The 26,322-nt window shown below is 50.7% G+C and overlaps 10 protein-coding genes across 10 annotated transcripts; 4 read left to right on the top strand and 6 right to left on the bottom strand.

Moving 5' to 3' along the window:
• Positions 1-130: 130 nt before the first annotated feature.
• On the bottom strand, positions 131-1,421 carry JCM6883_004379 (uncharacterized protein; the record flags this gene model as incomplete). The annotated part of the gene is made up of 6 exons (XM_076633095.1): positions 131-459; positions 546-615; positions 688-783; positions 869-951; positions 1,084-1,317; positions 1,397-1,421. The coding sequence occupies 6 exons, from the start codon at positions 1,419-1,421 to the stop codon at positions 131-133; spliced, it is 837 nt and encodes a 278-aa protein (XP_076487009.1).
• A 126-nt stretch (positions 1,422-1,547) lies between these two features.
• PUS7 (pseudouridine synthase PUS7) lies at positions 1,548-4,640 on the top strand (the record flags this gene model as incomplete). The annotated part of the gene is made up of 9 exons (XM_076633094.1): positions 1,548-1,807; positions 1,884-2,044; positions 2,140-2,574; positions 2,672-3,038; positions 3,110-3,455; positions 3,566-3,764; positions 3,835-4,079; positions 4,154-4,370; positions 4,465-4,640. 9 exons carry the CDS (start codon positions 1,548-1,550, stop codon positions 4,638-4,640), a joined length of 2,406 nt encoding a protein of 801 aa, XP_076487008.1.
• A 412-nt stretch (positions 4,641-5,052) lies between these two features.
• JCM6883_004377 (F-box protein) lies at positions 5,053-7,758 on the bottom strand (the record flags this gene model as incomplete). Its single annotated transcript, XM_076633093.1, has 9 exons — positions 5,053-5,316; positions 5,379-6,372; positions 6,437-6,525; positions 6,590-6,695; positions 6,761-6,953; positions 7,020-7,192; positions 7,272-7,465; positions 7,533-7,636; positions 7,707-7,758. The coding sequence occupies 9 exons, from the start codon at positions 7,756-7,758 to the stop codon at positions 5,053-5,055; spliced, it is 2,169 nt and encodes a 722-aa protein (XP_076487007.1).
• A 445-nt stretch (positions 7,759-8,203) lies between these two features.
• Positions 8,204-8,888, top strand: JCM6883_004376 (uncharacterized protein; the record flags this gene model as incomplete). Its single annotated transcript, XM_076633092.1, has 3 exons — positions 8,204-8,373; positions 8,444-8,516; positions 8,577-8,888. The coding sequence occupies 3 exons, from the start codon at positions 8,204-8,206 to the stop codon at positions 8,886-8,888; spliced, it is 555 nt and encodes a 184-aa protein (XP_076487006.1).
• Positions 8,889-9,596: 708 nt separating this feature from the next.
• JCM6883_004375 (uncharacterized protein) lies at positions 9,597-14,209 on the bottom strand (the record flags this gene model as incomplete). Its single annotated transcript, XM_076633091.1, has 7 exons — positions 9,597-9,962; positions 10,025-10,529; positions 10,592-10,733; positions 10,796-10,877; positions 10,939-11,055; positions 11,115-11,231; positions 11,288-14,209. The coding sequence occupies 7 exons, from the start codon at positions 14,207-14,209 to the stop codon at positions 9,597-9,599; spliced, it is 4,251 nt and encodes a 1,416-aa protein (XP_076487005.1).
• A 391-nt stretch (positions 14,210-14,600) lies between these two features.
• On the bottom strand, positions 14,601-15,760 carry JCM6883_004374 (HD domain-containing protein; the record flags this gene model as incomplete). Its single annotated transcript, XM_076633090.1, has 7 exons — positions 14,601-14,778; positions 14,835-14,922; positions 14,989-15,154; positions 15,219-15,327; positions 15,394-15,447; positions 15,513-15,583; positions 15,647-15,760. The coding sequence occupies 7 exons, from the start codon at positions 15,758-15,760 to the stop codon at positions 14,601-14,603; spliced, it is 780 nt and encodes a 259-aa protein (XP_076487004.1).
• A 433-nt stretch (positions 15,761-16,193) lies between these two features.
• Positions 16,194-16,853, bottom strand: MPC1 (pyruvate transporter MPC1; the record flags this gene model as incomplete). Its single annotated transcript, XM_076633089.1, has 6 exons — positions 16,194-16,258; positions 16,324-16,329; positions 16,412-16,481; positions 16,551-16,573; positions 16,636-16,655; positions 16,729-16,853. The coding sequence occupies 6 exons, from the start codon at positions 16,851-16,853 to the stop codon at positions 16,194-16,196; spliced, it is 309 nt and encodes a 102-aa protein (XP_076487003.1).
• A 357-nt stretch (positions 16,854-17,210) lies between these two features.
• On the top strand, positions 17,211-18,517 carry JCM6883_004372 (uncharacterized protein; the record flags this gene model as incomplete). Its single annotated transcript, XM_076633088.1, has 6 exons — positions 17,211-17,264; positions 17,334-17,469; positions 17,529-17,704; positions 17,792-17,899; positions 17,976-18,359; positions 18,437-18,517. The coding sequence occupies 6 exons, from the start codon at positions 17,211-17,213 to the stop codon at positions 18,515-18,517; spliced, it is 939 nt and encodes a 312-aa protein (XP_076487002.1).
• Positions 18,518-19,996: 1,479 nt separating this feature from the next.
• On the bottom strand, positions 19,997-20,677 carry HUB1 (ubiquitin-like protein HUB1; the record flags this gene model as incomplete). Its single annotated transcript, XM_076633087.1, has 7 exons — positions 19,997-20,029; positions 20,099-20,120; positions 20,209-20,229; positions 20,303-20,326; positions 20,408-20,467; positions 20,550-20,565; positions 20,632-20,677. 7 exons carry the CDS (start codon positions 20,675-20,677, stop codon positions 19,997-19,999), a joined length of 222 nt encoding a protein of 73 aa, XP_076487001.1.
• Positions 20,678-20,923: 246 nt separating this feature from the next.
• Positions 20,924-26,065, top strand: JCM6883_004370 (uncharacterized protein; the record flags this gene model as incomplete). The annotated part of the gene is made up of 15 exons (XM_076633086.1): positions 20,924-20,980; positions 21,061-21,122; positions 21,195-21,235; positions 21,302-21,759; positions 21,827-22,366; positions 22,435-22,705; positions 22,809-23,170; positions 23,502-23,582; positions 23,688-23,727; positions 23,838-24,092; positions 24,166-24,213; positions 24,288-24,922; positions 25,002-25,061; positions 25,123-25,513; positions 25,575-26,065. 15 exons carry the CDS (start codon positions 20,924-20,926, stop codon positions 26,063-26,065), a joined length of 3,792 nt encoding a protein of 1,263 aa, XP_076487000.1.
• Between the last annotated feature and the right edge of the window lie 257 nt (positions 26,066-26,322).

Here is a 26,322-nt window from a genome sequence, read left to right as displayed (position 1 = left end):
GGGGGGGGGAGGTTAAGCCGGGAGACAGAAGGGAGAGAGAAGAAGGGAAGGGGGACGGACATCTTCCCATGTGAAGGAACCACCACAGAGTAAAAACTATATCGCACGCAAATTGCAGAATCATGAGCTTTCATTCTTCTTCTCCGCTCGAGAAAGTCAGTTCTCGACTCACTCGTTGTCCTTTGACCTTCTCCACCTCAACCTCTAGACATTTCCTATGTGCCGTAGCAACATCGTCCGTCGCACAAAACAACGGTAACCTATTCCACGGCGCCTCCCTATCCTTTTCTCCATTAATGAGTGCATAAATCGCATTAGAAGAAGTATTGATCTCTTCTTTCGAAGTAATGCTTTGAAGAGGTGGGGAATAGATCATTGGAGGGTTGAGAGCCGTTACGGAGAGTGAAGGGTTCGATTGGGCGAAATCGTGCGCGGCGCGTTCGGCTAGGGTCTTCGATGCTACGGAGACGGAGGAAGGACGAGGTCAGAGTTTTGAAGGGAGTGGGAAGGAAGGAAGGAAGGGAGAGAAAGAGGGACAAAGATACCGGAATAGACGAATGCACCGGGTTTACCAGGAGAAAGAGCTTGTTCCAATGTAGTAGGGTTCCAATCATCCTGTACTCCGTCTCGATTTCCATCAGCCTCGATGTTTTTGTATGGTATGATGGAGAGTGAGATAAGACGCACGGAAGTGTAAGTGTAGTCCCTCCAAGGTCCACCTTTTTCGAAATTTGTTACGGCGGCGAACGAACTCGTGATTACTACTCTCTCGATGCCCAACTTCTGTTTCCCCATCACATTCTCCGTCGGTCAGTACACACACACACACAAGTCCAAAGCGAGAGAGAGGAGGAGGAGAGAGACGTACGAGAGCCGTTTTAAGCACGGTCAAAGTACCTTCGACAGCTGGATCAATGAAATCTTTCTTTGGGTCCTCTACGCTCAACTGATCTACTCATCACGAACCAATCGTCGCACGTAGCACACGACGTAGTACGCGCAGGGAAATAGAGAGAAGAGAGAGAGGTTTCGACGGGTCAGCCGCTCGAAATCCCATCCGTTCGACGACGTTAGTGCACTCACAAGGACTAGCCGTATGCAACACTCCACCCTCGCAACCTCTCATAGCCTCTTCGAGTCCCTCCCCTTGAACCAAATCCTTCACTTCGAACAACTTCAAGCGTTCGGCTTGTTCGGGAGGATAACGAGCAAGGAGAGCGTCTTGGGAACGAGAGAGGGAACGAACGGTTCCGTGAACGGTGTAGTTGTGGGAGAGGAGATCGGAGACGATGTAGGAGGCTAGGAAACCCGATACACCTAGAGAATAGAGGCAGAGAGAGAGGGGAGAGTTAGTGATAAGGTGGGGAGAAATGAAGGGGAGAGGGGAGAGACGAACCGGTTACGAGAACGGTTTTGGACATGATTTCTGAGTGTGTTAAGCTAAGTGAGAATGAAGAGTTTGTTGACTGATGCAAGTGAGCAAGAAGAGAGAGACAAGCGAACGAAACTCTCTTTGACTTCCCTCCGTATCACTCAAACTCGAGAGCATGTCAGTCCACCCACGATCAGACGACTCCTCAGCTCCTCCCTCCGACTCGAACAAGCGCCCTCGCCTAGAAGATCCGAACCGTTCGATAATTTCTCGTTACCCTCAATTCTTCTCCCCCAGCAGCAACTCTCCCTCTACAGGACTCTTCAGTGTCCTAGCTCCTTCGTTGGGGTTGACTCCGGCGGAAGAACCTCAGGTAGGAATTACTGAATACGTTGATTCGAAATCGGAATCTTTTTCGGGAATCATTAAACACAGGTCCGCTCTCCCTTCCCTCTCCCTCTCTCTTGAGAATAGCGCGGAGCTGATGTGTGGGATGGAGCAATGGGAACAGGTTCACTGATTTCTTGGTTTATGAGATTGGAGAGGATGGGAAAATTGTTAGGTTGAAGGATATCAAAGGACCTGAAAGACCTTTAAAGGGGAAAGGGAAGAACCAGAACAAGGACAAAGATGATACTGCTGCGAAAGGTTATGAACCGAAGAAAGAGGCAAGTCATTCCTCGGCTCTTTTCTCTCGAATTTTTCATTTTCCCTGACGAATCTTTCATTCTTCTCGAACATACAGACACCCGCCCCGACTACTCCAGCTCCGACAGTCACCCCAGAACTTGAAGCTCCTCTCTGGAATGATCAAGTTGCTACCGTCTTTTCTCCTCTTCTAACCCCTGAAAAGCTCTCGGAATTCTCTTCTTTCGTTCTCGCCGGTTCTCCTCACTCGAAACCCTCCGCCTCTGCTCCTTCCTCATCCACCGCTACCTCTGACTCCAAACCTCCAGCTCCAGCTCCTTCGACGACGACGTTCACTTCCTCTCCAATCGAAGATAAACTCCTCCGAGGGAAATTCCATCAATCTCTCCGCACCTCCTTCGGCGGGAAACTACTAAGTGCTCATAAAGAGTTGGAAGACGGGAGTGTTGTGATTGAAGTTAATTGGGCGAAAGGGAATATGAGTAGTAGAGGGAGAGGAGTCGCGAAGGGAAGGAGGGAGAGAGGGGATGAACAAGAATTGAGGGAAGTCAGAGGTACGTCTCACCGTCCTCCTCGTCCTTTCTCACTTGGATACTCCGTCTCCGACTACGGGAAGGAGTTACGTGACTGACGCGTGGTAGTAACCTACAGCTGAAGAACAAAAGAAATTATCTTCCCTCCCTCCTTTCATTCATTTCACCCTCCTAAAAACGAACAAAGAATCCCACGACGCGATCTCCACCCTCTCTCGTTACTTCTCCGTCACTCCTCGAGAAATCGGGATCGCAGGAACGAAAGATAAACGAGCGATCACGGTACAACGCGTCAGTTTGAAACGAGGGAAGAAATTGACGATCGAGGACGTTTGGAGAGTCGCTAGGAATGGAGCAGGGGGAGGGGGAGGGAAGGGGAAAGGAGGTTGGACGGATAGGAACGTGAGGATTGGGGATGTGAGGTATGAGGAAAATGGGTTGGAATTGGGAATGTTGAAAGGGAATAAATTCGTGATTACTTTACGGTAACTTCCTCTCTCTCCCATCTCCTCTCTCTCTGTGGCACTTGTACTGACTCTCGTCAACGATATTATAGTGATATTGACCCCACCTCAGTCCCAACAATTCATTCATCCCTCTCCTCTCTCCGTTCAAACGGTTTCCTTAACTACTACGGCATGCAACGATTCGGTACCGCTCCTATCCCCACGCACTTGATCGGTCTCGCCCTCTTACGATCCGAATGGAGTCTCGCGGTCGATTTAATCCTGAGTCCTCGAGTTGGGGAATTCGAGGATATAGTGAGAGCGAGGGAACTTTGGAGGGAGGGGAAGAGGGACGAGGCGAGAAAGGAGATGCCGAAGAGATGTACGGCCGAGAGGTGCGTTATGGAGGCATATAAGAGGGGGAATGAAAGTGATCATTTAGGGGCTTTGTCCTCCGTACGCACAAAATCTTCCTCTCTTTTCACTTCTTGCTCGAGCGAAGCGAGCGAGAGAGTCAATCAAATGCCGTTTACTGATGAGAGGATAATTGTGGGTGTTTACTGTAGATCCCGAAGAACCTGAGGTTGATGTACGTTCACGCGTGGCAGAGTTATATCTGGAACCGATTAGTCTCGGAACGAGTTCGACTCTTCGGTGCGTTAGAACCAGTCGAAGGTGATCTCGTCTACGTTTCAGAAGGAGAAGCCGCAGCGATCGAGGCGGATTCAGAGGAGAAGGCAGAGAAGGAAGACGAATCATTGAAAGGTGAGGGATCTTCTCAGTCTCAGTTCTCCTCCGCCGCCGATCTGAACAAACCGGATTCGTCTCTCACCAGATCCCTCCTCAGCAGCCTCCCAACAAGCCTACTACATCTCGACTTCCTCACTCCCAAAAGTTCGCGCCCTGACTCCCCTCGACATCTCCTCGAAATCCCATACCATTTACGACGTCGTACTCCCAATGCCCGGGTTCGCCGTTACTTACCCTTCTGGAGCGTTGGGGGAACTGTACAAGAGAGTGATCAAAGAGGACGGGATTGATCCGGATCAAATGTGGAGGAAACAAAAAGAATACTCTTTGGTACGTTCCCTAGTCTCTCCCATCCGCTCCTCTCTCAGAGACGGGAACTGATGGTAGATTCGAGAGGTTACTAGGGAGGTACCTATCGTAAAATCTTGCATTTACCTCAACAAATCTCTTACAAACTCTTGATCTCGACTTCTTCCTCTCAAGATTTGACTCAATCGGATGAAGATGTCTTGTTGGGGAAACCTCCGCTTGAACTCAAGGAGTACGATGAGGAGAAGGGAGGGTTGGAGGAGGGGGAGAGCTTGTGTTTACAGGTTGAATTGGAGTTGGGCAGTTCGACTTGTATGTTGCCTCTTTCCCCTTCTCTGTCTTTGACTCGGTCGAGGGTCTGCGAGACAGAATTTCTGATGATTCGCTTGTGGGGGATGATGAACAGACGCAACGATGGCGTTGAGGGAGATCCTCAAGAGTCGAACGAGTTCGGCGAATCAGAAAAGTTTAACGAAAGAAATGGAAGGCAGGGTAGGTAACGGGGTCGCAGCGACATCAAACGGGGACGGAGCAGAGGCGACTGGAGGTCAAGCACCGGAGGAGGAAGTCAAGAAGGAGTAGTGGAGCAGAGTCAGAAGGGGAGAAGTGTTGTATCTCTATCGCAAACAACTCGCAAAGGTTCTCGCTTCGTGCCCCCTCTGCCTGTTGTCTCGAGAGTGTGCGTTGCTGCGAGTCCCCTCGACAACGAGGGACAGAATAAGGCGGATGAGCTTGAGCCCTCCCCGCGAGATTCAGCGATGAACTCCTGCGACGTCGACGAAAGATCGCTCGAGTAGCAAGCACGGGGAGTCGCACGTAGGGCGGAGAGTACCGATGAACTGCAGACACGACTGGACGAGAACAGCAGAACTTATTGACAGAGAGCAAGCGGAACTAAGCGAGTATTCGAGCGGTTGTGTTTCAAGCGAGAACTTCTTCTCTTTCCTTTCTCTTTCCTTTCTCCTCCTTTCAACTTCTTCTTCTTCTTCTGAGTTCACATGACGATGCATTCTCCCTTTGTCTCTTCATCTTCTTCTTCTGAGTCTTCATAGGCTTCCAATGCCGTACCAAAAACTGGTCGATTGGATGAGTCCACGTCGGAGTCCCAATCATTAGGTCCCTCGACGTATTCGTTCGTTTCCGAGTATTTGCGGTTTCGGAGTTCGCGCCAGCGTTCGTAGTGAGCTTTCGAATAATTGACGGTCGTCATGATTTTGCATTTCTTGGAGTTGGACGAGTTGGTCGCGAGATGTTCGTACTAGTTCAACATCAACGAGTCAAGCCAGATCAGTTTGTACGCTTAGAGAGGGATCAGCTCACCATTCCGAAGAGTGACATGTTGGATGGAAGCCAACCTTGACAGGCGCACTGGAACGAAACCTTAAACCATTCCGGGTTCTCTTCTCCGAGATCATAGCCATCGCCGAGTAAAGGGAGTCGAGACGATTCTTTGACAACAAGAGGAGTCGAGACGTCGAGTTGTTGAAGTTTGAGCGAAAGCGAGAGAACGGTTTCGTCGATTCGAACGAACGGTTTCCCTTCCTCCTTCTCGAATTCGCAGACCCTCATCCAATCCTCTTCTTTCTGTTCTAGATACTCGTTCGATTCGGATTTGATGGGATGAGTCCAACGATCGGACAAGTGCTTGAACATATCTCGAATTGAGAAAGGTTTTCGACATTTACTGCATTCGACGATGGAGGCGAGTGGAGACGATTCGAGGAAGGTTGAAAGTTGTTCGTCGGAGGCGAGAATGGGTTCGTCGTTGCTACGAGGGATCCAAGGAGGGAGGGAAAGGAGCTTGAGGGGGAGTTTGTCGACTGAGCAGAAGTTCGTCGTCGATGCCGAGAACTGTTTCTTCTTTTCTTTCTCCTTCTTCGAGTCTTGTGCGAGTTGAGTGTAGGCCGTGATGATCGCACGTAGAAGCTTCTCGCGGCGATTACGAACGAGTTTCGAGATTTCCTCTTGAACGGCGGACTTGAGCTTAGGAGGAAGACTGAACGAGTTCGAAGGCTTTCGAGAGACGTCGCTCAGTACGGGATCGAGAATCGACAGTTGAAGGTATACGCTCGAAGGTGGGAGGTAATCTCGTTCAGAGTGGTTTTTAACGAACTTTTCGTATTGACTCTTCAAGATTGAGCGAAGGTCCGCACGACGGTTATCTTCGAGGACTTGACGAATGGGAGGTTCAACCGTCGTCGTGAAGGTACGATCGGAAAGAGGGCGAGTCGACTTGACTTGAGCGTGGTTCGTGAAGTTCTTCGCGCGGAACTCGTCCTTCTCGAACCCCATCGCTTCGAAGCGACGTTCGATTCTGCGAGCTTGACGTGAGACTTACCTCCCCGAATCAATCGTTGCTCGGAGAAGAGGGGACTCACTCTTCACGACGACCCGAACGAATCTTTTGATTTTCCTCGGTTTTCTTCAATTCCATCTTCTTCAACCATTCTTGGAGAGCTTCCGTATCCTGTAGAGATGTTGTGTGAGTTGGAAACTTCTTCTTCCAGTCGGGAACTCGAATCCTTGCTCACCTTGTTTCGTAACTTGCGATCTTTGTGAAATTCGAGGAACCACTTTTGAAAATCTGATTCGGGAGTGAGTGATTCGTACCCCTTGACGAGATACGTGACGAACTCCCTATAAAGCCACGACGACGACTTGAGCGACCCACCCTCAGAGGAGGAGAGAAAGACGAAACTCACCAATCAGACATGTGGAGCTCAATCTTTTGCTTGTTCATGAATGCTTCCTCGTCGACTTGGCCTTGACCATCCCGGCCTTCGAATTCAGTGCTGTATTCTTGACGATCGCGAACAATCGAACGACTCGTTGCAGAGGCAGGGAAGTTCGTGTTGAGTTTTTCCGACATTCGAGCGGCATGATCGGGATAGTATTCTGCACAATCGAGATATCAGGTCACGACAAGTACGCAGATAGGGTTGACGCAGTGACGGCGCTTACTGGCGATAGTTCCTGGTTTGGGAGTGGTCAAAGTGAGACAATACTTCGTGTAGCGGTTCCAGCCATTCACCCTAAGGCTGCCCTTGTTTTCGACGAGCTTGTCTTTGAGACAAGCTTGACAGATTCGAGCTCGATACGAAGGGTCGACCTTGCCTGCGTTCATTTTTCCACAACTGAGTCGTGAAAGTTGCAAGAGATTTCGTCAGTCTTTTCAAGTTTCTCCTCTATACGAGCCAAGATGGAGGGACTCACATGTTGCAACCTTTCCCAAACATCAACTCGGCGTAACGGAGATCAGGCATCGGCGAGAGTAGTTCAGGTAACCCGATTCGTTGTCGAGCACGTTTGAAGAGCGTCGAGGAAGAATTGCCCGTGACGACTGAGCGGAAACTTTTGTTCGTGTTCGAGAGAGCGAGTAGATCACCGATGTCCAGGTGCGTGCAGATCTGGCGAGCGACGAGTTCAGTCAACAATTCAGAGAAGAGTTGGAAGAGTGAGAGAAGAGCGACTGACCTCCCAGATGAGATCCATTGGCAACTCGAGTACACCTCGTAGAGCTCCTTTCATGCCTCTCACACGTGATCGAGCATTGCGAGGGAGTTTGGGAGGAGGAGCGACTGAAAGATGTCCCTTAATTGATGAGATCGTTTCCCGAGTCAGTGAGGCGGAGGAGCGATATTTGCGTACCTCGAGAGTCATCAGGAGCGACTTGAGAGGCTCCCTTGGCCTTCCTGGGCATCTTCGAGGTCGTGGGGTGTAGAGAGAGAGGGAGAGAAGGAGAGAGAGGTCCTTGCGCCGCGACTCGACCATTTCACGGCCTCAATTCTTACGGAGGTAGCTAGCTGTGAGTCAGTGGGTATCTGAGAGTATCGTAGAAGCGGGCATGTGGTCTATCGAAGGTTCGACAAAAGCGTGACTCGTTTCACACGGCGATTCCCTCGTGATCGCTCGCTTGTTGCTGTTCCTCTGTTCTCGAGTGATCAAAGCCGGGAGTAGCAAGAGGAAGGAGTGACGACGCGGTTCTTTGCTTGTCAATCGCGAGCAATTTGTCGAGGCGTCGCAAACTCTTCATTTGACCAAGCTCGCTGCTGTTCTCCGTTCGGCCTCGCATGGGTACAGAATAGTCGAGAGGCCCTTCCGTGACATAGCGACTCCGATGCGATGGTCTTTCGCACCCGAAACTCATGCTTGCGATCGTAGGATTCGAAACTGTTTGTCGATTTTCTTTCGTCGACCGAGGTCTCTCATCGCTGACTAGTCTTCCCTCTCACAGTGATGGAAAGGAACTGATCTCTCTTCCCGAGAAGAAGATTGAACTCTTCTCTCTCGAGTTCTCCGAAGAAGAACGTGAGATGTAAGTCGTCAAACTCGCCTCTCGCGAGCGGGACTTCAAGAGCTGATCGTCTGTCAATCTTCACTCTCAGTTACGATGCGGTCGAGAAGAAGGCTCAAATCAAGTTCAAGAAGATGTTGAGAAACGGTACCGTGCTCAAAAACGTGAGTTGTCTTCGATTCCGTTTCAAAGCTGAGGACTGACTCTCGATCCCTCTTCGCCAGTACTCTCACGTTCTCGTCAGACTGCTTCGTTTGAGGCAACTCTGCTTCCACCCGAGTTTGATCGCCGACGTCGAAGCGACTTTGGAGAAGAAAGAACAAACGAAGGAACTCGTCAAGGTTGAACTCAAACGCGCTCAGAAAGAAGTCGGTGCCGAATTCGTCCGTACGATGAAGGCTGAACGACTAAATCTCACGATCGAACGTGTCAAATTGGAGAGGAGCGGAGACGTCGAGGAGGGAGCTGGAAACGATGAATGCAGCATCTGTTTCGACAACATTCTCGCGCAAGAATCTGGACACTTCGGAAGCTAGCTAGACTATTTGCCCTGAACCGGACAGCTCACCAGCGCTAGGCCCATCAGTCTGGTGACGGGACAGGAGAAACGCCTTGTACAGTCAGAAGAACAGCTGCAGTGTTCCTTCTTGCGGGTCTCTCCCTAAAGCTTCGCCTCTTTCCCGTCGTGTGCTCACTATTGGTACCTGATCGAGGGAGGACAATACCCTCGCAACATAGCTTGTTCTATCCGTCGGTGATCAGGCGATTTGTGTCTTGCGCCAAAGCTCACCGAACGCTCCACCTTTTCTCACGATCTCACTGCTTGTCTAGCCGCAGATCTCATACTCTGTTCACGTCCCACGGCTCAGTCTTCAGTCGCACCTAGTGTAGACGGTCTCAAACGGGTATCGGGTTTGCAGTAGAAAAGGCAAAAGATAGCGAAAAAAACTCGAATCGAGCTCAAAATTGAAAAATCGATAAAAGGGATGCGTTTAACGAGGGAGAAACAACGAAGGAGAGAGCGAGAGCTAGTGAATACGAGGAGAAGATATATATAGATGGTCCGTGTGTTAAATCAGGTCAAGGTGAGGGTTTGTGTCGAAAGAAAAACGAAAGAGGTGGGTCAAGGAAGTCGTCGATAAAGAGTGTACAGTCGTGGTGGCGTGTATAGGGAGGAGGAGGCGTGAAATAGAGAGTGGAGAAATAGTTCCAACAGAGACATAGAGAGGGAAAGGGAGGCGATTTTACTTGTTCGGAGGCGGTAGTTTTCGAACGGCGACGGCCCATTCGGGAGCTCCCTTCTTTGCGTCCGTACCAGCCACCTGGCGAAGTACTTCGAGCCACTTCGTCTTTGCGTCACCGTTGTCGGCGAAGAAATCGATCTTTCCTCCATCCTTGAACTCGAGTCGGAAAGAGTTGTCCATTCGACCGATATCTTCGTCCATGTCGTCCGAATTTGTTCGGCTGCGAGGGGTGGAGACGGAAGGAGCGTTTAGATCTTCGATAGTAGCGACCGAGGAGAGGTTGATCTCGACGTGAGAACGTTTCGTGACTTCCGAGTAAGGAACGAGAGTGTTGCCTCGCAATTTGACGTTTCGTCTCCTCCAGACCTGTTAGCGAAACAGTGAGTTTTGGCGATCCCCGAAGAGAGCTTCGGGTAGTCGAGACTCACAGAGCAATCTCCACCCAATTGAGTCAAAACTCCTTCGTGAGTAACTTTCGTTGCCCAATCCGCTCGTTCGAGTCCTTCGGTAACCTCGTCCATCGATTTTGCGAGGGAAGCTTTCGGAACTCCCGGAATAGCCGGGACGAACAGCAAGTCGACCGTGAGGGAACCACCGCACGATCGAGGCGAATGAGGATCCTTCTTCGAGAAGGGTACGACGATTCTCGCTTTTCTTAGTCGACATTTCGATACTTGGTCGATGAAGTTGATCGAAGCGGTCGCGAGTTTGCCGTCTGAGGAGACGAAATCGTAGAATGGATCGGGAGTAGGAGGGGGAGCTACGGGTCGAGTTGGAGTAGCCTTTTTCTTCGGTGAGGAGAAGATGCGGAACCCGCGAGAGGTCTTCGAGGGTGAGAGAGGAGGAGAAGGTGCAGGCGCTGCTTGAACGGGAGGAGGAGGTTGATTCGGCACGGTGAAATGGATCGAGAATGACAGGTTTTCCGAGCAAACACTGATTAACGAGCGACCAGTCAGTAACGAGATCGAGCATATGTCGAGGAGTGAATGACTCACAGCTCAAACTCTTTCTTGAGGGAAACTTTCGGAACCAGTTCACGAACTGCAGCTTCGACTCGTTGTCGACCGTTGTCGAGAGAGGCGCTGATGTTGACTCGCTCTCGTGGCATCGGTACACCTTCAAAGGTAACGTCTCGGACTACTCACTCATCGAAAGATCAGCTCATGTCGAATTGCAAGGAGTTGGAAAGGAAGACTCACGACAAACGAAAAGTTGACCCGAATGTTCTCGCGCTCTTCGAGAGTTGACGCTGACGGTCGAAGCCGATCGTTTGATATCGTGCTGTGAAGATAGGTGAGAGTCACTCTTCTGCTAGGAGCGTTAAGAGAAGCGAGAGACTCACGACATTAGAAGGTCTCTTTTTCCTCCACGCTCGTCCAGGATCGACGTCTCCTGCTTTGTGTCCGTTGATGTCGCTGACGACGACGATATGCTTTGATTCTCGAACTCGGTAGGTGCGCTGTGACTAGACGGATCAGTGATTGAAATCCTGGCGAGAAACGGAGAGAAAGAATTCACATTTCGGGAATTGTAGATATCGTCAAGCGATTCGAGCACGTTTGAAGCGAATGCAGCGTCGGTAGCCTTCTTCTGGAATCCCAGCTCGGGCATCGTGTGCATGACCTCCATCGGAGCCTGAGAATACTGAAAGATGAGCTCTTGAAGGGAGAGAGAGGGAAGGGAGAACTTACTGAAGCCGTTTCTGCGACGTTCGCATCTCCCGTCGATCGACTTCTTCTTCTCCTCGGTCTCGGTTCCGAAGCAGCTTTCTTCATCGTCGTCGCGTGTTCTCCCGCCTCGTCATCCTCATCCGAGCTCAACTCTTCTCGCTCGACTTTCCCTCCCTTTGCGAGGTCTGCGACTCCAAGTAAGCTATCACCACTCTTCCATTCCGTTCCTTCTACTCTTCCTTCCATCCCCCGCTGAAGTCGATCCAAAGGCGAAGTCATTTCTTCCGCGACGTCTGCCGTTAGAGGAGCTCCGACACTCAACCCAAGTTTCGTTCGTTGAGAAGAGGCAGCGATCGTAGGTAACATACTTGAGGATAGAGTAGCCGAACGAGGTTTCGATGCCGGTCGAGTTTCGATCGCTCGAGATGCCGGGGTCGTTCCCGTCGAGGAAAGGAGAGCGGAAGAAGCTGGAGCAGATTGAGTGTGATCCATCACTTGCGAGAAAGGACCAACGGGTTGAGCAGAGGAAGCGGTAGGAGGAAGTGGAGGAGAAGAGAGAGTTGGGAACGCTCCGAAAGAAGAAGTACCGACAGTTGGACTACTCGTCGTTGTCGAACCGAGGAGTGCTTGATGGGCTTTCATTCGTTCGTCGAGTCGATCTCGGCCTAATCGAACGGTTCCTCCTCGTAGACTACCGTTGACTCCAGAACCGTACCACGAAATACTCGAAGTCGTCGTGACATCGCTTCCGACGAGAGATCCCTTTCTCGAGAGTTGAGGTGATTGATCTCCTCCTCCGTTCGAGTTGTTGAGTGAAAGTCGATCGAACGCGGAAAGGATCGGAGAAGAGGAACCGGTGCGAGCTGACATCGGAGGACGAGTCGGTGAGGAAGAGGTCGAGGCAGTAGGCGTCGAATGGTTCGGAGGAGGGGAAGCGGGAGTACGACGGGGACTGAGAGGTTGCGTGATTGCGACAGAGTTGGAAGAGGGTTTCGCTCCTCCTTCTTCGAATCCGAGGAAAGGAGAAGTGCCGGGAATATCGGGCAACGAGTATTGAGATTCAGATCGAGGCATCCCCGAAGTTGTCGAGGAGACTGGTGCGAGATGAGAGGGAGCGGTCGAGGAAGGAACAGGAGGAAGTTGAGCAGTCGGAGTCGGAGGGGAAGGAAGTTGAGGTCGAACGGGAGAAGCGGGAGTTTGCATTCCAGATCGATTAAGGAGGTATTGCTTTGCGTTTCGTAAGACGTCTCGATCCTCCTCCTCCTCTCCATCATCGTCGTAGGAAGATGCCGAATTGACTTCGCTCACGAGATCGTCTGCGTTCGAAGGATTCGATTGTTGAGCAAAGTTGTTGTGCTGACGACCTCCAAAGACGTCCCTCGGTCTTGATTGACCCTCGAACGATTCTTCCTGGATAAAATCGTCGATTTGTTCAATCATATCGTCCATGGCCGAACTCGTAGTCGAAACGACCGATTCCTCCGCGTCTGAATCTTCAACGTCGTGAACTTCGATACTCCCTCCTTCCTGGAACGAGTAATCCTGTTGATGTTGACCTTGAGGGTAAGATCTCCTACCGTAATCTTCTTCCTCCTCCTCCTCTTCATCCGAACTATCCTCGTTTCGATAATACCTCCTATCGTCTTCGCTCGTCGTACTGCTACTCGAAACATCACTCATCATACTCCTCCTCCTTTCCTCCTCGACTTCGAATTCCAACACTTCTTCAGTTTCGGCCCAAGTCACCGTCTTGTTACTAGGTTGTCTCCTCAATGTTCGACTCTTCATCTCTCCTTCTCGTTCAGTTTCTTCCCCATCATCGTCGACCATTCCATCTTCTCCGTAACCCATAGGACGAGGTCCTCGAATCCCTCGACGTAAAGGCGAAAGTGCAGAACCGTTCGGAGAAGTGAGAGGAGAACTAGCACTCTGGCGAGGAGGAGTCGAAGAAGGAGCGTATCCACCACTCGCAATGATTCTTCGATGTTGTTGTTGTTGTTGATGATCGTTCGAATGAGCTTGAGCGGCTGCATGTTGACTCCATTGCGAACCGGGTCGAGCTCCCAACCCTAATTCTGATCCTCCCGATTTCGCACTGTGTTGCTGAGGGGAAGTGACGACGGGTAGAGTAGATTCATGCTCGACAGGTTCATCCGTCAAGTCGAGGTATCCGAACGGAGCCGATTCGTGAGAGAGTGCAGCGATTTCATACGGAACTTGTTGCATTTCGGGAGAAGGAATCGTCGAATTCGAGGAACGGGTTTCAGCTGCCGAGGATCGAGTTTGTCCATTCGTGAACGGGGAAGAAGTGACGAGGCCTCCATTCTTGCGAAGGGCCGCGTAGGAAGAAGATTGACGACGATCGAAGTCTGATTCTTCTTGTTGCTGCGAGGGAGAAGGAGTTTGACGTTTCGAAGGACTCGAGGAAGAGGAGAACGTAGGCCGATTAGGTTTGAATGGAGATCCAGTAGTCGAGGGAATCGAAGGAGAAGCAGAGGAGGAAGAGGAAGAGGAAGAGGGATTGTTGGATGATCGAATCGGACGAAATGGAATCAAAGGAGAGTTCCTCTTCGAGTCTCCTCCGAATCCCGCGAGTTCGTTCAAATCAGAAGGATTACTATTCTCCTTGACTGGTCCATTGTCCCCACTCGCTTTTCTCATTGTCGTTGTCGTGGTTCCAGCGGATCTCAAACTTTGAGGTTGAGGGATCCTCGATTGACCATCTCCTCCTCCTTTCGAAGGCGATTGCGGAGGAGACTTGAGTCCTCCCAATCTCGCAGTGAATGGCGAGTTCGAAACGAGTCCTCCAGACGACATGTGTTTGAACGAACCCGAATTCCTCCTCCTCTGACTGATTGCTTCAACTCCCCCTTCCGCTCCCGAGGGATGAAGGATCGAAGTCCCGCTAGGTTTTGGCGAGAACACAGGTGGCACAGTCGCCATCCCTGCGCGCTAGTTTGGATCGGAGGAGGAAAAAAGAGGGTAGTTGATTGAGCTGTTTGTTTTTCTGAACTGTTAAGAGTCAGCTAGCGTCTAGAGGGCGATGAGAGGGGGTCTACTACCCAATAGAGAGGTATAGTAAGGGTATACACGGTCGTTGGGCGAGTGAAAAGGTCGTGATCGAGAGAGATGAGATCGGGAAGAAAGAGAAACCGTTCGAATCGTTCAACATCGTCAAAGTGTCACGCGTTTCTCTCGCTTCTTCTCGAGTGCTTCTCTCTGCAGTGTATGGCAGTAGTGAATGGAAGCATTACAACAAAGGCAGACTGTGCGAGAAAGAGCAAACGAGGGGGAAAGCGAAAACAATCTAAAGAAAACGTCAGGCTGCAAATAACTATTCTTCGTCCTTGTGTTCTCCCCAAACCTTGATCGGTAATCTCGGTCGTTCCTCTGTACTGCTTCCATTTACTGGAGTCGAAGTCGTTTCCTCCTCTGCTTCCTCAGGTCCTAATGCGACGTCTGTGTATCCCTCCCATCCTCTTTCTTCCCATTTCTTCTTTCGTTCCGCGAGACTACACCATACAACAGCGTTAGGACGATTCGAAGAGCGGTAAGAGTGAAGACTCACAGTTCCCTAGCCCAACCTTTCACGACAGGGTGTAAAATCCTCGGTAAAGTCGTCTCGAAAAACTCTTGTAAAGTTTTGCATCCTTGCGCTGTGACATCACCCGTCGATCAGTTCAGAACTCACATTCGGATCTGAAAGCGACAATGTGACTCACAGTTCTCATATTCGACCGCTTGAAGACACAGTTCGAGTAAATCTAAATCTTTAACGAATTTCGATTCGGGAGTGATTCGATCTTCGTATTCGTTCCACAAGTCTCGGATCCTCATACTAGGGATTGAAGGGTGTCCCAATAAGCCTCCGTATCGATCCATCGCTTTCTAAGCCACGGAGAACAGTCAGTCTGCGAGCAAGAGAGAACGAGAGAAAAGGAGAGGTTTGTACTTGTTCCAAGGCGAGTTTCGTTTCCTTGGAAACACCCGAAGCATGTTCAGGTGTAATATCTCCTACATCTGCTTCTGCCATATCGTGTACCAAAGATAACATGACGCATCTATCCCAAAAGAACGAGCCAATTAGCCTTGTTATGTTGAAAGAAGTCGAGCGATTCAAAACTCACTTTGCGATATCCAGTTGACCGATCTCTGGGAACGTCAAGCACATCGTTGCCATTCTGTATCGTCGACATCCAGATCAGCTCGTGGAGAGAGCGACGGAAGAAAGGAAAGAGGTGTTTACCTATACATATGATCCGCGATCGATTCGGGCTTGTCGATTCCTTGGTTGACCCATCCAGTACGTTTGTTAGTCTACTCACAACGAGTGAGGTCAGTCTTCGGCCGGTGACAGTGACGAGGTTTCAGGGAACGCACTTTTAATCGTTCAATGGTGTGAAAGAAGCCGAGGATACCGCTCCGACAGTCCAGGGGTACTGGTGGCGCAGCAGGAGTGCCTTGGATGGTCGATTCAAGAGGTGCGGGAGACATGTTGATGGAAGAGAAACGAATGGTTTCGTTTCGTTCAACAATTCCGGATGTCTCGGTCATTCAAGGGAATATCGGCTCACTGTGCGTATCATTGCAAGATGTACTCAATTCCCTTCACTCGAGCGCAAAAATCCTCGCAGCCAGAAATGATTCAAGTGGTTTGCATTTTTCTGTTTTGTATCCGAATCCATTCGTTGAATTGCGAAAATTTCCCTAACCAGCCCGCGGCTCGCCCAAGAGTAAAAACGATGGGACATACTGACATAAAACGCACATAAGAAAGAAAGAGGGAAAGAGCAACCGATTAGACGACGGAAAGAAGAATGCTCAGAGAGCAAGGAATCGGAAAGGTCTGGAGGAGCCGCCGTCGCGAAGGGATATAGGGATAAGGGTAAGGGAGAAGTCTATGTTTGCTGAGAAAAGTTCGTTGGGCTTAGTTCGAAGTGACGGCGTCTTTGACTTTTTCGATCGTCGAGTCGTTTTCTTTTCCGCCGAAGTCTGCAGAGTACAAAATTAGTGAGCACACGTCGGCTTACATAGCTGACAGCGAAGAGAAGACTCACAATTGTCTGCGCAGATGAGCCGAGTCATTTAGAACGAGCTTGCGGATCAGGAACCGAATCGCGAGACAAAGGCAGAAGTTGTGCTCACATTGAAGGAATCGAGCACCTTGAAGGGATTGAGCAGTAGCATTTGTCAAGTGACAAGCGAAGAGTAGGTACTGTCATCGCAACTCGTATCAGCTGAAGGGCGAAAGGATACAGGGGAGACCGAAAGGAGTGAAACTCACATTCCGAGGTTGAACACGCCACGCTTTCGCACCGCTCCCATCGTCAGCTCCACGCTATAGCTCTCTCAGGGAAGGAGAGACTCACCGAATCTCATGAACACCATCCTATCGACGTCCCAAACGAACCAAAAAAATTGAGCGCTCCACTTTTTCGGCATAGAGGGGGGAGGGAACTTACGAGTAAGAAGCGAGAGCAACGGTCATAGGACCCGAGATGAATTTCGGATCTTTACCCGTCAAGTCCGCGATAGCCGCGAGAGGTAATCCCCAATTCGCGACTGGCCCCCAGAAATGAGTTGACATGAAGTATTTACGCTATCACATCCCGCTTCTTCGTTAGCTCGAGTCTGCCGGTGGGCTGATAGAGAGTGCATACAGCTTCAGGAGATCTGGGAGAAGCAAGAGAGGGTCAGATTGATCAACTCCCGAGGGGATTGTTGGGAGAAGGAGAAGGGGAGGAGGACTCACTTTGCCCATTGCGCGAATTGGGATGCCACTAGATAGATCAATCACGGTCAGTATGCGTACGTTCGCTTTCGAGTGAGTTGACTGACTTTTGAGTTATGAAGTCGTTTGGAGAGAGGAGAGAGAGGTTTTGGATCTCTTTCACTCAACTCTTCACCGACTTTCAAGCCGAACGACCTGTCTAACTTGAGAGAGATGGCTGCTTCGCATACAGACTCGGAAGACGAAGGACTCGGCGCTTTCCTCGAAGTTCGCTCATATTTCTCTCTCTCCTCCTCTCTCTGCTCTCTGAGCTGACACTCGCTCTTTGATCCGTAGGAACCCGAGGGGTTCAGACCAGCAACACCGCCCCCGACCGTAAGGACTTACAAACGAAGAAAGTATGGAGGTTATGGAGAACTTCGCGGTTCTGCAGAAGTTGAAGTTGGACTCGTCTCCGGTCATCCTCTGTGGGGTAAGCACATCCGCATTCTCATTGTATCGTCGCTATCGAGTTGACTCTTGAGGGAACAGGTCATATCCTTTATCCAGCTGCGATCGCACTCGCTCAATTTCTAGAATTGCACGCTTCGACCTTGTTACATGCGAAAGATGGAGGCAAAGGGAAGAACAAGGGGAAGAACGTACTTGAGCTGGGAGCTGGAGGAGGACTACCCGGGTTGGTAGCGGCTCTGGAAGGTGCCGGACAGGTAAGAGCTGAGTCTCGCAGAAAGAAAACTCGTTCTTCGCTCAAGCTCACTGACTTTAAGCGTATTGGCTTCATGTGTACCGAATAGGTCGTGATATCTGACTTTCCTGACGCTGCTCTCGTCAAGAACCTTGAAAAGAACGTCGAGCTCAATATCGATTCCTCACCCGACGAAATTGCCGCAACTCGAGCTGCTGTGCGTCTCCTCCTTACTCGTTCCTGCCTCCTCAACGTTTCTACTGACACCTCGTGTATCTTCGTGCTCTTGACAGGGCTTCACATGGGGTTCATCTCCCGAACCGCTCTTCGCTTCCCTCTCGAACTCCTATTCTTCCAAATTCGACCTCATCCTCCTTTCGGATCTCGTTTTCAATCATTCTCAACATCTAGCCCTACTCAAAACCTGCCTATCTTGCCTGTCCTCACCACCACCTCCAACAACTGCCGGAAACGATCGAACACAGTCGAATTCAACGACAAAACTCCCTCCTATCGATTTAACCTCGACCTCCGACGAACCCGTCAATACACCAGCAGTCCTATGTTTCTTCTCGCATCATCGACCGAAATTCGTCGAAGCCGATTTACAGATCTTGTCGCTCGCTAAAGAGAATGGTTGGGAAGTAAGAAAAGTCTGGGAAGATAAAGAAGCAGGGGTGAGCTTTCTTCTCACTATACGCTGTCAGAGACCGTGGTACTGATGATGCTGCGTCCGTTGTGATGCTCGTGATAGCCTGCTTTCCCGGAAGATGACGGAGATTTAACGATTCGAGGGACTGTACACGGTTTCATGTTTACGAGATCATCGCAATAGAGTGCCTTATCCTTCACAATACGAAACCTAACTGTCTGCTGTCTGGTAGAGAGTTGATCATGACACTCCGTGAACGGAAAGCCAACTTGAGAGAAAAGCAAAACTCGATCCATGCCTCTCTCGTTCTCCCTCCCTTCGTTCAACATGAAGTTTTTGTCGAAGAGAGAAGAGGGTATATCTCCCAATTCACGTTGAGATAAATTGACAGATACGATCCTCCTCCCGAGTGTTACTGGCCCTCCCGACACGAAAAAAAAAAGTGAAAACACAACCAAAATTCATTTAATCTTGTCCGACTCTTCCTTTTTCTTTAAGCGGTAGCAGCGGCAGCCTTGCGAGCTTCACGGAGGACCTTCTCAGTTCCCTGCAGGCAGCACGTAATCACATCGTCAGTCACCGCTTCGATTTGCTTCGAAAAGGGATGAAAGAGGATATGAGCGTACTTGAGCGGCGTAACGTTGGTTACGACGGAACTTGGGGTCAACACCCTTCATCGAAGGGTATTTGTTGGTCTTGGGCTTCTTGATACCGTTACGGTGAGCCTTCTATATAATTCTCAAAATGAACAAGGTGGGGTTTTCGTTAAACTTGTCGTCAGTTTCCCAGCTCTTCCGGATTGCAAGTGTTGGGTCGAAGGAAGAGTAAGCGAACCTTGTTTTCTGTAAGAAGCAAGAGGAGTTAGCGAGGATAGAGGGGGAGAATGCGAGGCAGGGAGCAACTAACGGTTGTGGTTCGTGTGGTTCTTCGACTTGGCCATTGCTAGAAGGCTGTTCGAAACAAACCATCCATAATCAGTACACCATTCGCCCGCAGAATCGAGATGTGTTGTAGTTGCTCGTTTCTAAGGTGAACTCGAAGATCCTCCTGTCACCCTCATCTAGTCCGCCCTGCTGCCGTCCCAGGCTTCTAGCTAATTCCGATCATATCCTTTACGTATCCTCTGTCTACTGTTCCGAGGCGATTGAACCCTCTTTTCCCTCGAGTTCCTATTTTTTCGTTCCTTCTCCTTCCCTCTATCTCCTGCTCTTTGCGGGTGATTCGTTTTGTATAGGCTGGTCTGGGGTGTTGCTGACTGATGGTAATCGAAGTATGCCGTACGGTGGAGTCTGTTTATGGACGCACGAGGAAAAGAAGAGACAAAATCTCTGAGTCTCGACTCTCGAGCATATTTTCGCGATCTCCTCGGGACGAATTTGTACTGCGGTTACAGAGCTCGCTATGCTGACAGGAAGTAATAACAAGCTGCGGAAGTTCCGAGCTATTTTACCGCAAAAATGAGCTCGACGTCGTGGAAGAGCGAGTCTTCGCTGTCGCAACCTGATCACAGCGCGCAGGCTCGACAGAGTGCGCTGTCCCCGGACCTTCGATGTCAAGAGGCAGTGATGAATGTGCGCTCGACATGATATTGCGAGAGTAGAACCGAATTATTGCTACAGAGAGGAGAGAAAAGCGGCGGTTGAACCGAGAGAGTTGTTCCGCTTATTGCATCTCCAAACTCATACCGTCGTTGATCTGAACATCTCGTTGAAGGGACTAGTCAGGTTTCGGGAACAAAACGAGTAAGGAAAGACCGAGACGAACCTCGTAATCTCGAAGAGTGATGCTGTAACATCGGAAGCAACAGCGAGACAATGCGAGTCAGCGGCGCGTAAGAAGCAGAGTGACTGTAAGTATGGTAGGGGAGAACGTACTGGTCTTTGTAGATGGTGTACCTAGCGAACGCAATCGCAAAGACGAAGAAGTCAGTTTCGTTCGGCAGGTCCCAGCGCGCTTGTGTGGACTTACCACTTCTTGAGAACGATCTTCTCACTGTATAGCAGCGTTCAGAGCGTCAACAACCGGTCAGTAACGAGTTGTGCTCGTCTTGAGAGACAAGAGAGAAGAACTTACGCTTTGGTACCAGTTTGAGCTGCGATCAGCTTCTTCAAATCTCCGACAGTGTCTTCCGAGCTACATTGTAGCGACAAAATCTGTCAATCTGTCGCTCGCCAAGCACCTAAACGAGCAGAAGAGCAGAGAAGGGGACACTCACTCGCACTTTACTCGGACTGAGCGATCAAACGCAAGTCAGCTCGTTCGACGTGAGAAGCCGTCGGAGGGCAGGGATAGCTTACCTTTCTGACCCAGTCGGTCGTTTGCAATAACTTCAATCAAAGCCATGTAGGAAGAGAGGAGAGTCGAAAGAGATCTGTTCGGAAGTGGAGCGCTAGAGAACGAGTCAGCTCGCGATCGCCTCCGAGATGGAGGTCTGAAGCGTTCTGTACTGACTAAGCTGAGAGAAAGAACCGCTTGGGAGATGGAGAGGAGACAAGAGCAGCTGCCACTTTGACCTCGCTCTTGTTTCCACTCCCTTCACTCGATTTTCTCCCGACTGAACGCTACACAGACGTAGTACGAAGACAGAACATGTCGACTTATCAGCCCAACGTCAACCCTTCATCCCCTGAAGGTCAGGCGCTTCAAGTGAGTTCTCGAATCTCATCAACTGCATCTCTCGCTTTCATCGCCCGATCAGCACTGACGTGGAGCGAATGAGTATGTAGGGATCTATTCAGAAGCAATTGGCATCGCTCGAATGGAGTACAGAGGATGATCCGACAATGGCGTCAGTCTTTCCACTCTCTCTCGCCCCCTTCCCTTACGACCCTTGCTGACCGGATGAGCTATGCGTAAACAGAGAATACTGTCTTGTCATGTTGGGTAACCGAAAGACTCCGGGTAAGCTCTCCCTCCCTTCCGCTTCGATTTGATTCTCGAAACTCACTTCTCACTCGCTTCGAACAGAGCAAATCTCTGGAGAACTATCAGACTTGATCGGTGGAGACTTCGACCCTTCATTCGTTACCTGGTTATTCGAAGAAGTCAAGAACCATTACCCCGAACCTGCTGCCCCTCCCGCCCCTCTCCCCTCAGCGACTTCCCCCTCCGTTCCCTCCGGCCCTTCGAACTCGACTCCTTCGAGCTCATCAGCAGGAGCAGGTCTACCAGCGAGACCTACAGGAGGTAGAAGCATGTTTGGAGCAGCCGTAACCGGAGTGAAACGAGATAGTCGAGAAATGGATGGTGGAAGAGAACCTCCTCAACAGCGACAGAGGTTCGATGGGAACAGGAACGGGGGCGGGAAGAGTTTGTTCGATCGAATGGGTGGAAACAATGCGCAGTTCGCACCTGGACCGAGAAATCAAAACGTGAATGCTCCTTTCGTGAATAACTTGGGAATGCCTCAAGCTGCTTTCGATGCTGTGAGTTTCTTTATGGTTTTTCTACACTCCCTCGAGAGTCCGAGCTGAACAGTTCGATGCGATTTAGATCACTCAAACGATTCAAGCTGTCAATTCCGGCGCTCACCCTTCTTCCCTCGCATCTATCCCTTTCCCCGCTCTCGCAGCTCATCCTCTCGCATCTTCCCTCCCACCTCCCGTTCTCGCTCAAGCACAAGCACACGCGATGGCACAAGCTCAAGCGTTCGCTCAAATGCAGAACGTTTGGAGTACACCTTCGAACGCGTTCGCTCCTCCTCCTCAGCAATCCGGTTTCAACCCTCAAGCAGCCCCCTTCAACCCCGGTCATTCATTCGGTGCTTTCGGTTCTCCTCAACAACAGGGAGGATTCAGAGCAGGAGCTCCCGGACAACCTCCTCGCCGACAGAACCAACAACAGCAATCGAAACCTTCGGGACCTCCAGTTGTTCTACCGAAGAAACCGGAACTTGAGGCGATCTGTAAACACGGTGTAGAGTGCACGAAACCTCAGTGTGGATACTCGCACCCGAGTCCAGTTGCGACGAAAGAAAGTGGGCTGGTGCTCAGTAGTGAGGCATGCGAGAAACAGTTGGCTTGCGAGGATCCCGTGAGTAGCTTCTCATCTCTATCGTTCCTCTCTCTGGGGCAGTACTGACTCTCCTCTCACTTGTCCAGGATTGCCCGAAATCTCACGTCTCAAAAGCACAAAAAACCGTTTCTTCCTCCGCTTCCTCGCCTTCACTACCTACTCCTGCTCCTGTGGCTACCTCCTCCTCCTCAGCACCCGTTTCCGATCCCTCGACAATTCCCGGAGCAGGTTCGAAACCTTGTAAATTCGGTAGTGCGTGTAGTCGACCTGGTTGCGTCTTCATGCATCCTTGGGACGTGAGAGGGGATCCGAACGGTGGTACGGTACCTTGTCGATATGGTGCGGCTTGTACGAGATGTAAGTTAACGTTTTCCTAAATTCTGACGAGCTTCCACCCAATCTCGCACATCTCGTCGAAGTTCGCTGACTGACCTCGCTTTCTTCTCGCGTGGTGAAACAGCGGATTGTCATTTCTCCCACCCACCGAAATCCTCCCCCCATTCCCACGCCTTCAACCGTTCGAAATTCTCCGCAACTTTCAACAAACCCTCCCCTTCCACTTCCTCTGACTCGACTAAACCTACTTCGACACCAGCGAAAGCTCCGATCGGTGATTGGCCGAAAGAGAACCCTCAACACGTCAGTGAACGATTGAAACGATTTGCGGTACAAAGTCAAGAGGGAGGGGAGAGTGAGAAAATCATTCCGGGACAATCGGGGGTTAATGGGGATGGGAAGAAGGAAGAGGAGGGAGATAAGGTAGAGATTCATTTGGATGATGAGGATGATCACAAGGAAAAGGAGAAAAAAACGGAAGTGACAGTCTAGACATTCTTCAGCAGTTTTGAAACTCGGTTGTGTTTTTTGAGGGGTTATGGTGATAAAACGATAACCCTCATCTTTGTATAGTCTCTATCATCTTCGTTGCTGTCCCCATCGAGAGAAGAGAGTGAGTGAGCTCACGCGACCTTTCGCGTGCGGTGAAGCGAAATCGGGAAACTTGGCAAGTGTTTCTCTGTCACCGACACTCGCTTCGACCTCGCACCACCGCTCTCAGTTACACCCAGGCCATCGTCGACGAGCAAGCACGTAGTCAGTACAGCCAGCAAGGGAATTACGAAACTCCAGCTCCATCTCTCGTCCGACTTGCCAGTTCATCATCAACGCCAGTTCTCCGAGGAGGATGCTAGCTGGAGATGAAGGAGATGCTCCACATATTAGTGTAGCTGCAGGCGTGAGTTCCTCGACGCTTCCTCTCGCTAAAGATCGAAGGCGGCGGTGTCGACTGGAACTCTCGAGGGCTAAGCAGAACGTACGCTCGTCGTTCTACCTGTGACAGGTCATCGTTGGACTTCTAGCATCTCTCGTACAATCGTTCGGTACGCAACCCTTCTTCTGCTTCAATCTCGGAAACCACGATAGCTGATTCTCGTCGTTTCCGTCTCCTGTCTTCGCAACACCCAACCTCCACTCTCTCCTCGATGTGCAGGCTTAACGATACAACGACTCAGTCATCTCGGAAACGACAAGCTACCACCTACCGAACGGAAACGAGATTGGCAAAGACCTTTATGGTTATTCGGATTCGCGATTTTCATTCTCTCCAACGTTTTCGGTACATTGTTCCAGATCGGAGCACTGCCAATCGTCGTTCTTGGTCCTCTGGGCGCCGTTAGTTTGTTGTGGAATGCGGCGTTTGCGAAATTAGTGCTAGGGGACGAGTTTACGGTTCATTTAGTCGTTGGTGAGCCCGGATCTTCGCTCAGCTCTCTCTATCGAACGTATAGTTGATGCTGTCGCTGTTCTGTCCGGCTCAGGAACGGTTCTGATCGCAGGAGGAGCTGTTTTGATTGGAATCTTCGGAGGTGAGTCTCGTCTGGCTCCACCGTCCTCTCCTCTTACCGAGTGAACTAACGGTTGAGCCATTCTGATTTCACAGTCGTTCCGGAGCAAACCCATACCCTGCCCGAACTCGTCGCCCTCTACCGTCGAGCCCCGTTCATCATTTGGGTTTCCCTCCTCGCTTTCTTCCTCGTCTTGATCCTCTTCGTCGCTCACGTCGCCGAATGGAGACTATCTCGATACCTCTCCCGTGAACATGGAGTGAGGTTACCGAGAACTCCACCGGTCTCGCCAGGGAGGAGGGGAAAGAGGAGATGGTCTACTCCGACGAGGAAATCAAACTCGAACGATTCCCCTCTCAATGAATCGACGACGACAGACGGAGGAGAAGCATCCGAAACGAGTCCTCTGCTGGCATCTAAGAGACCAACCCCCAATGGGTTTCGATTATCATTTGCCGAGAACGAGATCGAGGCGGATTCGAATAACCTCTACTCCCCCGCTCCGAGTATCATCGGAGGTGGAAATCGACCCATTCGAGCCGGGCACGAATCTGGACAAGACTCTCACGATGAGCGCCTGAAAGCGGTCGAATGCAGGGCGGCGAAAACGAGGATTTGGGTCGGAGCAGCGTATGGAGCAACGAGTGGAACATTAAGTGGTTTGTGTCTGTTGTTCACGAAGACGGGAATCGAGCTATTGATCATGAGCATAGTCGGAAAGACAAATCAGGTGAGTCGTCTCCGTTCCTACTTGTCTGGTGTATAATCGGATCGAGAACTGATGAGTACGCTTCGGACGCGACACGCAGTTTGGTCACTTTGAAGCTTGGTTGATCGTGATTGTCTTGCTCGTTTGCGAGTTATTCCAAGTGAGCTTTGCTCACTCTCCCTCTTCATGTTGGTTATCGTTACTGACTCGAACATCTCTAGCTCGCCTACCTGAACCGCGCCCTACGTTTAGTCGGACCCACCCTCGTCTGTCCCCTCGCCTTCTGTTTCTACAACACCTGTTCGATCATCTCGGGTCTCATCTACTACAATCAATGGGACGAGTTATCGACCCTTCAGATCTGTCTCGTCACTCTTGGGATCGCGGTCTTACTTGGTGGAGTTTGGATCGTTAGCATTCAAAAGGGAACGGATAAGGGAGAGGAGGAGAAGAGGAGAAGCAGTCTCAAGGCAGAAGAGGAGGAAGAGGTTGGGAGGTTACTGCAGAGACAGGAGAGGTATTACGATGAACCGGAGTCGGAGCTTGAGGGGAATTTGCAGCCAGACGAGGAAGAAGAGGGTGAAGTTAGTGGTGCGGAAGATGATGAACCTCGTAAGTGCCCTCAGAACGACCGTCAAAAAGCCTACCAGGCACTGACAATCCGTGTTGACAGTCGAGTGGAGACCTCGAGGCTTCTCGATTGGACTCGCAGCTTCTTCGCCCGGGTTCGACCTTCGACCTCATCATCACCGGTCAACGCGACGCAAACTCTCAGGCTCGACCTCTACACTGCCCCATCATTCGACTCTCGACGCTCTTATCCGAGACGCGAACGTGTCATCGACGGAAGAGGGAGAGACCGCTGCAAATGAAAGTCCAACGAGAAAGAGAAGATCGACTCCTCTCACAAACTCGAGATCGTTGAGAGGATCTCTCTCGGGATCGCTCTACGTAGGTCCGACACCGACTGGCGCAACGCACGGACATAGGAGGAATCGAAGTAGCGGGACGACAATCAGTTTACCTACGACTCCTCTCGTCGGCGCTTACCCTTCGAGCGAACAGGAAGAGAATCAGTCGGGGTATAGCGGCGGTGAAGACTCGGGGCAGAGTTGGTGGAAGTTTTGGTCGAGGAGCAAGAAGGGGAATATCATTTTGACCTGAGTTTTCGCACTTCCTGTATCCTCTACTGTTTTCGATCTGTGCCGTGTTGCATTGCATATTGTTGTATCTGTCCCTGCGAAGCATCACGGAAGCCGCAGAGCTGCTTGAAGGAGCTCCTGACCAGCTCAGAGGCAGCGGACGGGGTACTTTCGGGAAGCATCGGACTCCTTCAATCCGCTGGGCCCTGAGAGTCAGCGGATATCGTACTGAACTTCCTTTCGGTGACCCTGAAGCACCTCCAGCAGCCTTTCCTGTCG

The sequence above is a fragment of the Sporobolomyces salmoneus genome (genome assembly GCF_050403485.1).
Source record: "Sporobolomyces salmoneus JCM6883 DNA, S_salmoneus_JCM6883_v1_ctg33, whole genome shotgun sequence".
NCBI classification, from domain to species: domain Eukaryota; kingdom Fungi; phylum Basidiomycota; class Microbotryomycetes; order Sporidiobolales; family Sporidiobolaceae; genus Sporobolomyces; species Sporobolomyces salmoneus.
The sequence above is the reverse complement of the archived record's forward strand: the minus strand, read 5'-3'. Positions and strand labels throughout refer to the sequence as shown.